This window comes from Portunus trituberculatus, chromosome 44 (genome assembly GCF_017591435.1).
Source record: "Portunus trituberculatus isolate SZX2019 chromosome 44, ASM1759143v1, whole genome shotgun sequence".
Lineage (NCBI taxonomy): Eukaryota > Metazoa > Arthropoda > Malacostraca > Decapoda > Portunidae > Portunus > Portunus trituberculatus.
This window is the reverse complement of record NC_059298.1, coordinates 978,774-997,500: the sequence shown is the minus strand read 5'-3', so window position 1 is coordinate 997,500 and position 18,727 is coordinate 978,774. Positions and strand designations below refer to the sequence as shown.

General features: G+C 35.6%; 1 protein-coding gene across 3 annotated transcripts in view; it reads left to right on the top strand.

Annotated features, from left to right (window-relative positions):
• The window catches only part of LOC123518628 (clusterin-associated protein 1-like), a 24,283-nt gene extending 5,759 nt beyond the window's left edge, over positions 1 to 18,524 (top strand). For 2 of the 3 annotated variants that reach the window (XM_045279540.1, XM_045279541.1), the window contains exons 3-11: positions 127 to 241; positions 1,826 to 2,080; positions 3,520 to 3,716; positions 4,844 to 5,020; positions 6,372 to 6,467; positions 7,420 to 7,637; positions 9,050 to 9,200; positions 12,438 to 12,636; positions 17,900 to 18,524. In XM_045279540.1, coding sequence (XP_045135475.1) covers positions 2,059 to 2,080; positions 3,520 to 3,716; positions 4,844 to 5,020; positions 6,372 to 6,467; positions 7,420 to 7,637; positions 9,050 to 9,200; positions 12,438 to 12,636; positions 17,900 to 18,219 — 1,380 coding nt within the window. In that variant the 5' untranslated portion in view covers positions 127 to 241; positions 1,826 to 2,058 and the 3' untranslated portion in view covers positions 18,220 to 18,524. Of the gene's footprint in view, positions 1 to 126; positions 242 to 1,825; positions 2,081 to 3,519; positions 3,717 to 4,843; positions 5,021 to 6,371; positions 6,468 to 7,419; positions 7,638 to 9,049; positions 9,201 to 12,437; positions 12,637 to 14,978; positions 15,050 to 17,899 lie in introns of all 3 variants that reach the window. The other variant, XR_006678849.1, reaches the window with a different exon arrangement.
• The last annotated feature ends 203 nt before the right edge of the window (positions 18,525 to 18,727 follow it).

Genomic DNA, 18,727 nt, shown 5'->3' with positions numbered 1-18,727 from the left:
TTATTGTTATTGTTATTATTATTATCATTGTTATTATCAAGTGGAGGAGCAACCAAGCTACCATACTTAAGTCACGCTCCATTTCCTCAATATCTTGTCTAACATCTAGTGTTTTTATGTTTCTAGGCTCAGGCGTGTAGATGGAAGCAATAGAAGGAAGACGAAGGAGAAACAGTGGAGGAGGATGAAGAAGAAATAAGAAATAGAAGCGGAATAGGAGGAGTCAAGGTGTGATATTTAGGTATGTGTCCCTTTTAAACTTGACGTTCTTATTAATGCATACTTTTGGTTTTGGAATATATTTGGGGCATCTCAAGTGTTTTCAGTAGTGGTGTTATGAGTATGTTTTTTGGTGCAATTTGTGTGTTTAAGGCCTTTTAGGTACTTTTTTGAGTGTGTGGATTGAGATGTGTTTCAGTATTTGCTTGTTTAAGTGTGTTTTGGGAACATTTTGAGGGGTTGCATGGTGTTTTGAGTGTGTTTTTGGGTTAATTTTGAGTGTTTTTATACAGGGTGTTTCTAATGAGTTTAGATGTGTTTGGGGGCATTTTGAGGGGTTCCATGGCGTTTTGAATGTGGTAGGGATGTTTTTGAATGTTGTAAGTGGTTTATTTATGTGGGGGTGATCCTGGTATATATTGGGTGTTTCTAGTGATTTGTAAGTATGTCTTGATGAATTTTGAGTTGTTGCGTAGTGTTCTGAATGTGTTGTATGTTTATTTTGAGTTTTTTTAAATGGTTTGTGTGTGGGGGGGTGATCTTGGCGTTTAGTGGTGTTTCTAGAGAGTGTTGTGTGTATTTTGGTGTCTTGAGGTGTTACTTGGTTTTATGAGTGTGTTTTGGGTTAGTTTTGAGTGTTGTAAGTGGTTTGTGTATGTGTTTGGGTGGTTCTGGGTGATTTTGGTGTATACAAGGTGTTACTAGTGAGTTTTAGGTGAATTTGGGGACATTTTGAGGTGTTGCGTGGTGTTTTGAGTGTGTTTAGGGTTAGTGTTCAGTGTTTTATTTGGTTTGGGTGTGCATCAATATATATATATATATATATATATATATATATATATATATATATATATATATATATATATATATATATATATATATATATGTTGTGACGTCATAGGATATATGCCACACAAAGAAAATTAATTATGGTGATATGGCAACATTAAATCGGTGCCTGCTATTGGCCGATGGTCAATATGAACGAACTTTTTATATAATATTCATGCAATTTCTTTGAATAATGGATACAAGCCTGCTTGCAGTAGGTACACTTAATTGTATTATACTCTACTTCGTTCATCTATAGATACTGGCATTTGCAAGGATTCCTAAATAATATTAATGGTAACATTCTTATAAGCAGTATATATTATACTATTTGTGATTTGTAACGCATGCGTATCTACCATCTGTAGTCATGTTGAACAGTTAAAGCGGAACCGGTTCCAAGAATTGGAATCGGTTCCTGCCCAGCTCTAGTCTCCAGTGCGCTCGACTTGGCACATTCAAGTTGGTTCACGTTCGACTTGTCCATAAACCGTACAAGAGTGTGAGAGCCTGAGAGGTATGAGAGAGACAGAAGGGAGATGATGCAAGTGATTCTGACAATACTAATTTGGGTGAAAGAGTGGAGAAGACAGGAAGGGAATGGATGGTGTTGCTGCTGGGACTTTGTAAAGAGATAGTGCAAAAATTACTGAGTCTGAAAGAGTTTCTGGAGAAAATATGGCCTGCTAGATGTAGGGAAAATTAGTGAAAAGGATACTACTCTTTTCTTCTTTTCTGTTTTTGCCTTTTGGTTGTCATTTGTTTGTCTTTACAGGAGTTACCGATCAACTCGCTCTGGCGCGATCCCGAGCCACCTGTAGCATCAAGATCAAGTTCGCAGGGTGCTGCCATGGCGACGGAATACAAACAAATGTCAGTGAGAATGAGTGAGTGGTAAAGAAATGCTGCCCTGAGTCCCTAGTTAACAGTGCTCAATCTCGCAAGACTACACCGGTGAAAGATCACTTTTTCACTGCCCCAACAACAATTTGTTAAAACGGTAGCACTATGTCGTACAGAGAACTAAGAAGTAAGTCATTGTTGTATGCAACATAAAATCTAAGAAAATTTACATGCAAGTATTAACCTCGGGAGAAGAGTTTAAGGTTATTTCGACATTATCCAAAGGAAGTACCAGCATTTGTCTGAAGTTGTACTCTACTTAGACACTTCTGCTTTAGTTACCAGTGCAGAATAACAGATAATTTATTATCTGCGATAATTAATATATTTTTTTACAATAGAACCAAACCATTCTGATTTTTTTTTTCTTTTCTTTTTTTATACCCATAGCCTCTTCCCTCAGGTTAATACTCACCTGTCAGATAGAATTAAGGTTGCAGAATATTATGTAATATATATCAATTGGAAACTTGTAAGAGCAATAAAAGTACAAGGTAAAAAGGTTGTTGTTGCCTTGCAGCTGCCTGTTTCTGCCTTTATGCTGGTTATTTGCCCTGAGCCATTATCATTACCATTATGGTTTATTTTGTAGCATTCTTCCTTATGAACCATTTTCATATTCCCTCATTATCTACTACTTGAGTCTTGGACACCTGGCTCTCTCTCTGCTTTGATATTTACTAGTCATATAGCTATTCAGTTGATCATCTTGTGGGCTGTGTCAGAGATCACATTTCCCTTCTCTGACCATCTTTTATACCGTTATCTCTTAGTCCTCTAATTATTACCAGCTATAGGGGAGATTCTGTTCTCTCTTTATATATATATATATATATATATATATATATATATATATATATATATATATATATATATATATATATATATATATATATATATATATATATATATATATATATATATATATATATATATATATATATATATATATATATATATATATATATATATATATATATATATATATATATATATATATATATATATATATATATATATATATATATATATATATATATATATATATATATATATATATATATATATATATATATATATATATATATATATATATATATATATATATATATATATATATATATATATATATATATATATATATATATATATATATATATATATATATATATATATATATATATATATATATATATATATATATATATATATATATATATATATATATATATATATATATATATATATATATATATATATATATATATATATATATATATATATATATATATATATATATATATATATATATATATATATATATATATATATATATATATATATATATATATATATATATATATATATATATATATATATATATATATATATATATATATATATATATATATATATATATATATATATATATATATATATATATATATATATATATATATATATATATATATATATATATATATATATATATATATATATATATATATATATATATATATATATATACACACTGTACATCACTACATGTTGCTACAATTGTTACAGACTGCACAGAGATGCTTCGTGCATTGGGCTTCAGGCGTCTCATCTCTGTAGAAAATTTTCGTTCTCCAAATTTTCCACTTGTTGCGGAAATCCTGGCTTGGCTGGTGCACAGATTCGATCCCAAGGCTGACCTTCCTACAGATATCGATACGGAGCAAGACAGAGTTATTTTCATCAGATCTGTTGCTCAGTTTATGGTATGCCATATTAAATAAGCTGTGAAAGCTAACAGATTTTTGTAAATGTGATATTAAATGTAAAACAGAAATAAGAAACAATATGTATAGTCAGTCATCAACATTCACAAGAATTAGGTTCCAGATATGTCAGTGACTTGGAAATCTAGGAATGACTGGTATGCTTACCTAAAATAAGCACCTATAGTGGTGTGCCCATTTTGAAACACTTGAACCTGCTATGGTGTAAAATAGACCCCTATGTCTATCCACAAGTTCCTCCCCACCCTGGTACCTGGAGTCATTATTGGGTGTTTGTTTGAAAAAGCAACCTCTTCTTTCTACCATGACCCATGGACTCTTCTGTCTATCTTTTTCTTCCTTGCAACACTCCCCATTGTTCAAATGAGCACCCTTATTGAGTGGCTGTGACTCCATCTACAAGGAGGGGTAGGAACTAGTATGTGAGAGTGTACTACATTTTCTTCACTGATACATGCAAAAAATTGCTAACTGTTTCCTGTAATGTTTTCACTGTGTACATTGTACACTATCCTCGTGAGTTTCATGCTTGCTTTCTTCCTAAGGTGTGGTGTTAAATTTGAGGATTGTGAAACTTGGCTATTGGAACACTGAAAAAAAATGCTTGTTCATTCCAGCCCATTAACCTCTTCAACACTGCTTCTGTTTTCCTGGCAAGGGCTCATATACCACTTGGACTCATTGCTCCATGAGCCCTCCATACCCTTCATTATATATATTTTTTTTTGGCTTATGCTTTCACATTTATGCAAAATGTTACTAATAAGACTTTCTGAGTTATCATCACTATAATTTTCATCAAAAGCACTTGGCAGATATTTAGAGCCAGACTTAGAACTTGACATAGTGGTGAGTAGTGAATCCAAGATGGCTAGGCTAGGAACACAAAATGGCATAATCCTCCTTCCTATGAAAGCCAGGCAGGTACTGCTTTGGTAACTTTCTTATATCTGTTTCTATTAAGATTTGTTACTATAATAATAGAATGTGCTTTAGCAACATTATTCAGAAAATGGTAAATGACTTCATTATTGATTGACTGCTTTTTGACATAGAAACTTATAATTTTGTTTATTTGTTCCTACTGGGATGATTGGTGATTCAAGGCAGCAAAAGCTCATGTTCGTCTCAACACAAAACGACTGTATCAGAGTGATGGCTATGCAGTACAGGAAATTCTTAAGGGCCTCAGCATTTTGTATGCTGCCATTCAGAACAATGATGGCCAGAATTTGTATGAGGAACAGTCAGAAACTACCCTCAACTTTGATGTTTCTAACAAGGTAAGACTGGCTATTTTATCAATTCACATAAATGATTGTAGAGTAACAATGACTATGACAAATAAGAATATGTATAATAGTATGGTAATCTGTACAGTGCTCATCATTCAAAATGTTGCAACCTACTTTCCTGCTGTGTTGTAATAAAAACAGGGTAATACACAGTGGTGGCTCGCCCATAGGAATTGCGGAGCTACAGTCCCCCTGCCCAAACACTCACTGCCAGGTGTATAATTACATCAATCTCACATTAGAATAATATGCAACTCAAAAAATGTGTCACAACAAAAAGTCTTTAATTGTTATGTTTTATCAAAATATTTATAACTAAATTTTGAAAAATTACAATAAAACGAGACAAAAATAGAAGTTTCATGCTGTACAATATTTTAAGATTTTTTTGGTGCTACACCTAGCTGTTGAGATGCAGTTGGTGCAGCTCACTGGTCAGCCTGCTTCAATAAATGCTCAGTCCAAGGCCTATGTTTACACTGCATTATACGGTACAACGTAAGTTTATAAAATCCCTTGTTTATTTATTTCTTTTTTAATATTTTCTCCTAATTATTATTATTATACTGTTGTGTGAAGCTTGCAGCGACACAGTCCCTCAATTCTATTTTTCCACGAGCCGCCACTGGTAATACACCAAAAAAAATGTATTGATTTTATAATCATTATTTTGTGGGCATTTGCTTACACTTTCTGCACTTTTCTAAATGTGCAAGAAGGCTGTAAGCAAGTGTCATGAGATCTTGTGGGGCAAAACATGTCTACAGTTGGTGAAATGTGGCATGGAGCTTTGGTACAATAGGGAATGATTATGTAACTTTTATTGTGGCCCACAAATTCTTGATGGGATTAAAATTGAGAGAATTTGCAGGCCAGTCATCAAAGAATGGCACACAGCTGTCTCTGCTTCACTAATGTAATAGTATGACAGGGAGCTAGATTCTGTATAAAAATGGTGGAATGGGATCTCAAAAGACCCTGGTTGATGGTCACAGAGAAATTTAATTTAATTCTCCTGATTCCCTGTAGTGGTTTTGGGTTGTACTACAAGACTTCGCACACCATGATAGGTAAAGTATTGTCACACTATCAGTGAGCTGTCACTGAAAATTTTCTTCATTGCTCCACAGCACACCATGCCACTGCATGAGTATTCTGGTCATGTGTTTTTTGCAGAAATCAAGCCTCTTTTAGGAGACAGAGACTGCAAGATTGTGTAGTATTGTGATCAGAAAAATAAATAGGGAATAGAGTAATGACTGAAAGAATAACATGCAAGAAAAGGAGGTAATATGAGATTGAATGGTTGACTAAAAATGCAATTTTTGTTTGATTATAGATTTCAGAACTGAAGCATATTCGATCCCTAGCATCAGAGATTACAAGCCGAGGTGCCACTCTTTATGACCTGCTTCGGAGGGAAGTCGATTTGAGGGTATGTTACCATGTGATACCTGATTGTTCCACATATTTGTAGTATACAGATATACTCATATCTGGTTAAGTCTCATTGTGTGTACTAATACCTTCTTTTCTGCTGATGTACAAATGATATTTAATTCACACATTGTAATTGGTTTGTCTTTTCTTATATTGTGGTACTAGGATTTCTTATAAGTTAGGTTTTCTAGCTTTTGTTGTGTAGTACACTCTTTCCCTTTTTTTTTTTTTTAAGGGACACAACTGCATATCCTGTTTTAGGTTTAGTCATTGTGGTAATTTTTATTGTTCATGTTTGTTGGTTTAGGAGAGAAAGGCCATGTTTCATATATATATATATATATATATATATATATATATATATATATATATATATATATATATATATATATATATATATATATATATATATAGATATAGATAGATAGATAGATAGATAGATAGATAGATAGATAGATAGATAGATAGATAGATAGATAGATAGATAGATAGATAGATAGATAGATAGATTCTCCCTGTCATCGATGAAGTGAAAGAAACCTTACAGACTAACACAGGTAGGAGCGACCCGCTTACTACTGAAATGAAGGTGATCAAAGTACTTAGACATTTCCTATTGGGGAAAGTTGTTGGGAATATGCAGTTGTCCTTGTCCAATTATGATGGCATTGGAGAGTCATCGAGGGAGTTTATAAGTGGCTGGGCATAAAGGTTGTCATGCAGTGGGATGGGGCCCGAACTGAGGATCCTCTGTATTTCTTTGCATTTTTGGAAAAACAAGTCTATCCAACCTGATGGTATTTCTCTCTCTCTCTCTCTCTCTCTCTCTCTCTCTCTCTCTCTCTCTCTCTCTCTCTCTCTCTCTCTCTCTCTCTCTCTCTCTCTCTCTCTCTCTCTCTCTCTCTCTCTCTCTCTTTCTAATAACTACACCATGTATGATTTTCCAGGAGACACGTACAGTCATCATTAACAGGCAGCTGGAGTTGACAGAAGTGGAGGCAGGGATGCAGGAGGCCATACAAGCATGTGACGATGAGGTGAAGCGCAACCAGGTATCCATTGAGAATGTAGACTCTGATCAAGCCAACCTGCAGGCCAAGATTGAGAAGAAAAAGACAGGACTTGATCGAGGACAGAAGCGACTACTCACTTTGAAGAAAGTCAGGTGAAGATTATAGATTTCATGTGTACTTTTTGTTTCACCAGTCTGGAACTAATAATGGTAGCATGTAGCAATGCACTTTATAAAAAAAAGTTTCCAGCCTGTTGAAAAGTTCTCCAAATTAAAAATATGTTGGTGCAGATCATCTCCCAAAACATTTTTGTAATTCTTTAAATCTATGGTGTTACATACGTCTGTTACTGGAAGGGGTACTGCTGGAGCCTGCATCAGACGTATGACGACCATATGCTCCATATGAAAGCTCTCATTGGAAGCACTGCCCAGCAGTGGTTGGCAGAAACTCCATGTCAGAAATATGTTGTCAGAGTACGACACCTTTCACCTGAGTCCATTATGGTTGGCCAGGTGTGCCATTGGCTTTGACAGTGCTGCACTTTGGGAACATGTTTCTGACATTGCCAGGAACTGCTGTTCACTGTTGGGCATTTTTTCAAGTCGGAGCTTTCATATTGAGCCACCGAGTATTGCTACTGCTGCCAACTTTTTAGTTTTTATCAGCCAGATTTTGAGGGTTACCAGATAGGCCTTTTTTTTAGGTCAAACACCTCAAATTAGACTTATTTGAAGCATTTGGCCTAAAGATATTTAGTATGGTCTAAGTTACCAAATGTCCAAAGCTGCAGTAAAGCTAGCAAACTAACAAATCTTGAAAATAAGATGTATGCATACATTCTTTTCTTTTATTTTTTTTCCTTATCACATAATACATACAATTTGTACCATTTTTTATTTCCTCTGGTCACCAAACAAAGTGTAGCTCCTCCTTTGATATCATTCTTTTGACTGACAAGCATGAGAAGGGATACCACGAGTCAGTGTCGGTCACTGGTTGCTTGCAGTTACCTGATCCTTTCACCAGTGTCCTCATATGAAGGGGGTCTAAGGGCTAAGCAGTAGACAGTGTGATCAATTTCATGTACCAAGTAGTAGAATATTCATGTTATAATATACTTTAGAATTTCAGGATAGTCACATTTAAATCAGTGTGTAAGATAAGGTATAGTAGATTATCACTCTTCATTGATAATATGAAGACTATATAATTACTCATTGAGGAATCTTATGTGTTGATGACAAAATAAATTTAATTCTCAATTTTTTTGCTTTCTTTGGTTAACAAAAAAAAAAAAAAAAAAAAAAAAAACAACTTGCAAATACTTGAGTAAATGATATACCATTGGGTATCATCTAATCCTCATACTTATATTGATGTATAAATAACATGGTGTACTCAGTTAACTGTTAATTAAATAATAGACAATGTTACTCATCTTCTATATAGTGTGCTTTTTTTTTTAGATTATCCTAGGGTGACAAAATTTTCTTTAAACATATGGACATGCTACTTAGCACACTAAATTTACAAGATCTTTCTTTTCCCCATGGTTCATCAGGCCAGCATTCATGGATGAATATGAGAAGCTGGAGCAGGACCTTAGGAGACAGTATGAGTCCTTTGTACAGAAGTTCATTAGTCTCTCTTATTTAGAGAACCAACTTGATGACTATGACCGCCATGAACAGGAAAAGATGGCTGAAAGAGAGGTAAGTAGAGACGTGGAACAGTTTAGATGAAAAAGTAGTGTCTGCAACGAGTGTGCATACTTTTAAAGTAAGATTGGATAAGTGTAGATATGGAGACGGGGCCACACGAGCATAAAGCCCAGGCCCTGTAAAATTACAACTAGGTAAATACACACACACACACACACACACACACAGACACAACACACACAACACACACAGTGTGATGTCGAATGGACAAGGAGACAGGACACAGAGAGCTTAGCTCGGGCCCTGACGAATGCAACTTCCGACCCTGGAAAACAGAAGAGAAAGGAGACCTGATGTGTCAATCAGATGAAAGAGAGATATGACAGGAATGGACAAGGAGACAGGACACAGAGAGCTTAGCTCGGGCCCTGTAATACACAAATAGGTAAACATTTAGGTAGGTAAATACACACACACACACACACACACACACACACACACACACACACACACACACACACACACACACACACACACACACACACACACACACACACACACACACACACACACACAGAAAGGGAAAAGGGGGAGGAGGAGTGCTAATAATGGTTCATGATAATATATGTGTGGAAGAAGTGCAATATGGTGATGGCATGGTGAAAGTAATAGGAGTAACAATCAAAACAGGAGAATTGAAAGAAAAGGAAAATCATAGTTACATTTGTGCCACCTAAGACAAATACCTGTGGAACTGAAGAACATAAGGAAATGCAAAGAGAGGTGATTAAATCCTTAGGTAATATGATAAGAAGAGATAGAAAAATATTAGTAGTAGGAGACTTTAACTGTAAAAGAGTAAAATGAAGAGAGATGGAAGTAATTGATAATGCTGGATTGTGCAGTGAGGAGGTGTTACAGTTGACTATGGTAAATGCACTAGATCAGTGAATGGAAGAATGAGCACGGCACAGAGGAGGAGAACCATCGTTGCTTGACCTAGTATTCACAAAGAAGCCAGAACCCCCTCCCAGCATACAGTACCTTAGTCCAATGGAAAAAAGTGATCATGTAACATTAGTGTTGGAAATGCAAGAAGAGGACGAGATGAGATACAGACAAGACTACAAAAAAAGGGAGATTAAATTATGCAAGAGCAGATTTTGAAAGGTTAAGAAAATTATTTGGTGATATTGAATGGAGGAACATTATGAACAGAAGGAAAATACATGGGAAATATGACATATTCCTACAGAAATATAATGAAGGAGTGAAGAAATATGTACCCATCTATAGAGTAAAGAAAAGTATACATGCTTGGTACAGTGCCAAATGTATAGAAGCTGTGAACTCTCCATTAAAGCTAGTTGTGATCTCACTGAACGTTTCCCTTTGTGTCTCACAACTCCAGGGGGCAGTCACAGCCTGCCCTCTAAATACAACTCTGTCTAATCATGATGTGTAAGATGGTAAACAGTATGGAAAAGATAGACAGACAAGACCTGGTATCACTGACTAAAAATGGAGATAGATGGACAAGAGGACATTCTAAGACAGCGGTTCTCAAACTGTGTTCCGTTGAACCCCATGGTTCCATGAAGACCTTTCAAAGGTTTAGTGGTAAAAATCTATATACGTTTGACAAAACCTTACTTTTATCTATTAGTAGGAACAGAAAAGGATGAAATTAAATATGAAAAGGATGAAATCATTTGCACTTTAGTAGAGAGAGAGAGAGAGAGAGAGAGAGAGAGAGAGAGAGAGAGAGAGAGAGAGAGAGAGAGAGAGAGAGAGAGAGAGAGAGACTACGTGAAGTCCACGTCCATTTAGCACCTGTAATTACATATGGGGTTCTATTTATATTGGGTGAAGGGGTTGTAGAGGGGTTCTGCTGAATACCGAAGTGCGAATTGAAAAGTTTGAGAACCACTAATATAAGATCATGAAAAGTCAATGTTTGAAGAACATTAAAAAGTTTAGTTTTCCACATAGGATGGTGGACATCTGGAACAGCTTGAGTGAAGAGATTGTAACAGCAGATAGTGTGCATAAATTTAAGGAAAAGTTGGACAAAATTAGATATGGGTGAGCCTCTTAATGTGTAGCCCCTGTTCACCTAGCAGTAAATAAGTATGGGATATAATTTGAGGGATTGTGGCCTCACTTTCCTGGTGTGTGTGGTGTGGTCTCAGTCCTACCCAAAGATTGATCAATATGAGCTCTGAGCTCTTTCTGTTGGGGAAAGACTGGCTGGGTAATCAGCAGGCAACCTTGGTGAATGAAACACATACACACACACACAAGATGGCTAGATATAAAGAAAGCCTTTGATAAGGTGCCGCACAAATTATTTAAATGGAAACTGAAATATGTAGGAGGAATTGGAGGACCAGTTTTAAAGTGGATGGAAGATTTTTTTTATCTAATAACAATGAGGACAGTAATTCAGAATAACAAATCAAACTGGAAAAAAGGTAGTAAGCAGAGTGCCACAAAGATGTGTCCTAGCATCAATAATGTTTGCAGTATATGTGAATGATAAGGTTGAAAGCATAGAAAGCTACATAAGTATGTTTGTAATGCCAAGATAATGAAGGGAGTGACAAATCAGGAAGACTGTGATGCCCTAGAGCAAGACCATGGCTACTAAATGCTAAGTGGCGATACAAAGTACAGCATCATGAAATTTGGAAAGAGCAACAAAAGGACTAGAAGAAATTACTTGTTAGCTAGTGAAAAAATGTAAAAATTCAATAAAAGAGAAAGATCTAGGAGTAATTATGACAAGTAAGTTATCAGCAGAGAAACACATAAATAAGATAACCATAGAAATATATAATTTGTTCCTAAGAACAGCCTTTCACAAATCTTATGGAGGAAAACAACATGAGTCAGGTATATTAGGTTGGTGATGAGAAAAGAGAGACTGAAATGAGTAGAGTATGATTGGATAAAACTAATTAGAAATTTAAATGATGTTGATAGAGTTTTTAGTGGAGATCCAAGAAAACTTTGAATAAGGTAGTCTAGACTCTAGAGGAATCACAGAGATTTAGAGTTGTTCATAGAAGTAACTAGATGATGTGCAATTTGGGTTAGTTTTAGATGAATGATGCTGATGTGTCCAAACATCAATGAAGTCTTTTAGAATGATGATGTCAGTGATAAGATAGATAGATTTGGGGATAAAAACTACAATTAGTGAAATTAATTGTGATATTTAAAACTACTTTTTCTGTATCTATGAATAGTACTTTCTTATCTATTTTTTCATGTTTCTTCTAACAGTCAGCCACAATGAGAATGTTGGAAAGACTGAGGACAGAGGAGAATAGACTGGGCAGTGCTGCAGAGGATTCTGATGATTCAGATGATGATGATGATGACGATGACGATGATGATGACGACGACGATGATGATGAGGAACTGCTAAAAGACATGAAGGACAAGATAGTGGAAAAGCAAGCCAAAAAGAGTGCTGGGAAAGGTAGGCACTAAGAAAGATATGGCAATGCAGGTGATAGTGCCTGTTCACATTTGCCTGTTTTTATTTGTCTAGTTGTATATATTACTTTTCTTTTTCTTTTTACAGGATGGAGTCAAGCTTGTAATATAATTCCTTTTGATGTTGAACTTCATTATACTCTTCTAAATGTATGCATATTGTTTGCACAATACATCCCTTGGGAATGTACTTCATCAACCTCTTTTGCTCTATTTATTGAAGTATTTCTGGATATCATTAGCCTTGCTTTTGTTAGTTTTTTACATCTTTATCTTTCTTTTTCACTGCATATTTGCATACCATATTTTTTCCCTTTCCATTTTCCTTTTTTGAAAATTCATATCCATCTTCTTGCTATTGTGCACTCTCTGTAGCTTATTGATATTTCTTCAGTCTCTTCAGTATTAACTGCATATCAATTAAAAAAATGTTAAAATGACACAAAATTAAGGTAGAACATAAAAAAAATGTTTCAATTCTCATTCCAGATATAGTTTACCCAAAGGGTGAAAAATAACTTTGTACTAGCATTCTCCCAAGCACTCAATAAATTTACAAGGTTATGGAAGGACATGTGGGTGACTTCCAGTCATGACAGGGTGAACATGTGTGGACCATTATGTTAATAATGCAACTCAGCATTAATCTTTTACTACAGAGCTGTCAACAGTCTTTAGCCACCATTATGAACTATACATGTAAGAGGAGTAGTAGGAAGGCAAAAAAGGAGGGAGTGAGGGAGTAAGGAGGAAGGAAAGATGATGGGAAGGACAAAGTAAGGCTAAACAACAAAAATTGTGATATATGGCATGACACTCACCACAAGTACTCATCATTATTGAATAAAGGTGTTATGTAGCAATTATATGTTCCACATAAATAAAATTAAATATACTGTAGAGATTCTTACATGCTGTTAAATTAATGTCATTAACATTTGAGCACATAGAGTGTGTTATGACTGTGATGAAACACAATAAACTTGGATGGCTATCCAAGTTTTATGCAGCATAAATTACAGCTAGCTGGCACTTACCACCAAAACACAACATAACTGATTGTGCTCATAAATGCACACCTACACAAAACTGAAAATCCTAGACTAAAGACTTACATTTATATGGCATATACAGGATTCCATCAAGCTTGTAATACTTAGATATCATAGAAGACAAGGTGTAGTGTGACAAATCCTCTCTCCATGGCAGCTCAGACAATTGAGGCAGGAATTATTAGTCGCCTTATATACCCTCATTCCTGTGCTCTTGCAACAATTATCAGGGAGGCAGTGGCGTAGTGGGTAAGGTGGTGAGTGTGGGATCGGGCAGACATCCACGCGTAGGTTCGAATCCCACCATGTTATGGCCTTGGTACTTTGCCATTTGTCGAGTGGTTTAAAGTTACCTACATGTCACCATGATACTCAGGTTCTAAGTGGTTACACCAAAGATGCACTTGGGTGGTGATATGGGCCCTAATATTGGTACCATTATAAATAAAACTGCTTGCGCCACTAATTGGTGGAAACTTAACAGTGCTTCCAATACTCTTCAAGTTATCTACAGGCGCTATAGGCCAGGACATAAAAAAAGGAAAAAAAGATGTATGAAAAAGGCATGACTTAGCTCCATGGTATGATGACCAAGCACATCATAATTTAGAGTTTTCAGGCAATAGTGCACAATTCTTTTTGTGGACACCAATAACTGAGAGTGATCATTTCCATACAAGTTGGGTAAAACTTTCCAGTTAAAATCAAGAATAGAGTTAGAAATACAGAGAGAGAGAGAGAGAGAGAGAGAGAGAGAGAGAGAGAGAGAGAGAGAGAGAGAGAGAGATCCAATTTTGTAAAAGTATTGGTTTGACTATAGAAATGAGTCATGTCCCCAAGTTTAAAATCTCTAGTCTTGTATCTTAGATAAAAGTGGGTTAGGAGCGTCATCATCCCACAAAGGATGGTGACCATTGAAGTCTTCCAATATAAGAAGAGGAGAATGAGGAGTATGTAAAAGATAATCAAGTCCATTCCTTTCAATAGGAACACTTGGAGGCAGCTGTAGCCTGCACAGTGTATAAAACAATTTATAAAAACCTTAACAGCAACAATTTGTAGTGGCAAGTGAATCTACAGGTTGACAAAAGGAATATTTGCATGAACAAAGATGGTAATGCCGCCATGGTGGCACTGACCAGCAATGGGAATGGAGTTGACTGCAATCAACCTGCATCACAGTTTTTTTTCTTTTTATCCCAGTTTATGACATAATGGATTCAATGTTTACCTCATATTTGAAAGACAACTCATCATTGTTGTTTATGCTCAGATGACGAGTTTGTGTAGTCACAAGGAGGATTGCAGGGGAGGCTGCTTCAGTACCTGTCTAGAGGTTATCAGGTCAGCCATTCTAGGATTCAGTGTACTGCACAATGGATTTCGTCGTCCCTACCTGACGCACAATTGAATTTCACTCGTTCTGTTGTCTTTTATGCAAAACCAATTACAGCAGTGTACAAAATTAGTGAAAAATTAAGCACGCATTTGAGTGGCATTACTGGTTATATAGGCAGTAATAATTTGTTATTTGAACTTGCTGTGCTACACAATCTGTTCTCACCTTGGTAGTTATAATTGGTAATCAAACTGGTGTTCACTATACTTTTAAATTTCTCTCGCACCCCATAACTCAGTATGTCCTATGGTAGAAGTGCATACATTTTTACTTTTTTTTTTAATCCAAATGACTGCTTATTCCTTACCCTCAGTAGTATAGATGAGAGAGAATATGATGTATAAACAGGAAAGAAAGCTTCGTACAGCAACGTTAGTGTCTATGAGAAAGAGTCCTTATCATTATGTAGAAGATGGGTATAAGGAAAGTATATAAAGATGCTAGCATTGAAATACAGTGGAAGCTCACTTTTTGTATAGTCTGTTCCAGGAAGCTGTATGAATTACGAATTTCACAGATGGTGAATGGTTTGTTTTTCCCATAAGAAATAATGTAAATTGGATTGATCCATTCCACACACAGATGATTACTAACCTAACATGCAAATGAAGGTGATTGTTCATGTAAATGTGAACCATTTCATTTCAAGGCTACTGGTGGTGATGGCCAGCTAGACTGTTCTGTTTATATCTACCATTCTCACTCTATCAGGCAATGGAAAGGGAGGATTCCTTTTTCCTTTACTGCCTCTGAGAATTCGTCATACATCATTTCATTATGATTAGTGTATGTGCTTGGATTGTGTTTCATGGATAGCGTACGCCACACTTGCGAGTTTCATGCTTGCTTTGTTCCAAAGACATAGTGCTAAACTCAAGGATAAAAAAACTTGGGATATGGAAAACACTTAAAAAATGCTTATTTATTCTATTTCATTAAGAAGCTGACTTTTTCCTCCCAACTTTATTCTCTTTCTCAAAATATATACTTTAAATGAAAGATTTTGTTGCAGTTTCAGTGAAGAATGCTCTTGTAAAGACAAGAAACTGGGAAACACTTTATAAGAAAGAGAAAAGAAATGATAAGAATATTAACATTTCATAGGGGGCTCCAACCTCAGGTGCAGTGTTCAGTGGGATAGGTAACTTCAGTACGTGAAAAATAAACAATGACAGGTAGATCCAATCAAAAAGGAAAATGACAGAAAGAGTGTTGACTGTACAAAGAGTATCGTGTAATGTGGCATTGATAGGTAAGGAACAAGAGATGAGACGTACAAAGAGTAGCATGTAATGTGGCATTGGCAGATAAGGAACAAAAGATAAGACATAAGTAAAGTTGATAGACATCAATTAATCATCATAGGAGCATGCACCAGTGATGATCAACGTCCGGCAACTCTACTCATATCTTATCTCTTGTTCCTTACACATCAATGCCACATTACATGATGTTTTCTTTCATAGTTAAATATACCTGTAATTGTTTATTTTTCATGTATTTTAGTTAGCAATGGTAAAGTATGATAAACTAAAGGCTCTGTTCAGCTCAAGTATTGTGTGCAGCTATGTTTTGTGGTAGGTACATGAAGTGTAACCAGCAAACACCACTTTCTTCATACAATTTATGGTTATTTCTTCAGCATAAAGCTATTCCTTACCTTAGTAAATTTACCACAAATTTGATTAACTTAAGGGTATTGAGTTACATGCTTTAGATTTATGGCAATTGGCTTTTATGTTATAGCATTAGTATTTTGCTTTGCAATTATCATCTAGCAGTTTCTAGCACTATTTTAATTTTTAATCATTATCTAATAATATATAGACATATATATATATATATATATATATATATATATATATATATATATATATATATATATATATATATATATATTCTTTTTCGGATCAAACAGCATTCTAAGTGTTACTTTGTTACAAGTAATTATGATCCATAGGCCTACCTAAACCTAATCATCAAGGTGCAAGATGATGTGTCATTTTTTTCAAACCTTATTATATTGGTGATAATATGTTACTTAAGACTCAGCACTTTACCTATAAGTGTATGTTATTGCATGCATGTAATAAATGATTGAGTAGCACAGATTTAAGTTTGGTTGGATGGCCATTTGGGACATCATCACAGCATCTCATTGGTTTGGGAAACCTGCATCACCCAATTGGGTGACTTGAGTCACACAGAGAGAACATTCACTTAAGAATTTGGCAACCCTGGTCATCCAAGTTTCCCAACTAAACATACCCTAGAAAGCTGGACAGCTCACTAGAATGCAAGTAGTTAATTTAGCCATTGCCGCACCTTCAGGTGCTGGCTGTAGCACCACATCCTGCATGGCAGATTCCCAACAAAAACAACAAAGACCCAAATCTTTCTTGTGTGCAAGTGTCTGTCTGTACAGAAAGTGTACCTTATACTCCTGACCTATCTGTTATGTTTACTTAGACTTGTGTATGAAATGGTCTATGGGACTAATGTCCCAACTAGACCAAGTATAATCATCTATTGTCATTATGAGTTTATATAATGCACTATCAGTAGTCATATAATATCTACACACATATTATATATATATATATATATATATATATATATATATATATATATATATATATATATATATATATATATATATATATATATATATATATATATATATATATATATATATCTTGGCAATTTAGCTGTTAAATATTAACCATCCCTTTTTAGTAGGGACAATGCCAACCTCCCTCTCATTGCTTCATACTTAACTCACATTTCACCCACAGGAGATCGACGCGTGTTTGGTAACATGACCGGAGGTGATCTAGACTCAGAATCCCTTGACTCTGACACTGACCTTAACCTGGATGGGGTTGGTGATTCTGACCTGGATGCTGCTGACCTTGAATTAGTGGGAGTTCAAGAGGCTGGAGGGGCAGGACCTGCTGGTGGAGGTCTAGGGGCAGCGGGTGGGACTCTAGGGGCTTCAGGAGCAGTTCCTGGAGGAAGTATGACAGTGGCCATGGCTAATGGTGGTACTAAACTAAAGGGATCAAGAATGAGGGCAGCTGCTGCACCTCCTCCTGATGATGATGATGACTTTTAATAATGAAAAGAATGAAAGGGGAAAATAAAGAAACCTGGTAAAATAATGACCTCCCTTGCCAGGCTCTAGCTTTCTTAGGGTTATGATAAGTGCATCAAGAGTTCCATATGCACATAAGCACACATTTGTGCACACACACAAACACACATACACACACGCGCAAGCACAGCACAAGTGCACGCACACATGGAGTGATATCGGGGATTTTAGAACTCAACGATTACTTGAGGGACAAGAACCCAGATATTGTGGGTCTTACTGAAACAAAACTGAGAGAGGGAGAAGACCTGATGATGGTTGGAGAAGGGAAATATAATGTTTGGAAAAGAAATAGAGTAGGTAAGATGGGAGGAGGAGTGATGTTGCTGGTTAAAAAAGATATAAAGGTGGATCAAGTGAAAAAAGGTATGGGAAAGGCAGAAGTGCTAAAGATCAGAGCAGAAACTAATGAAGGAAAAAGAGGCACTACATAGTGGTGTACGTACCACCTAAGACAAATGCATGGTCA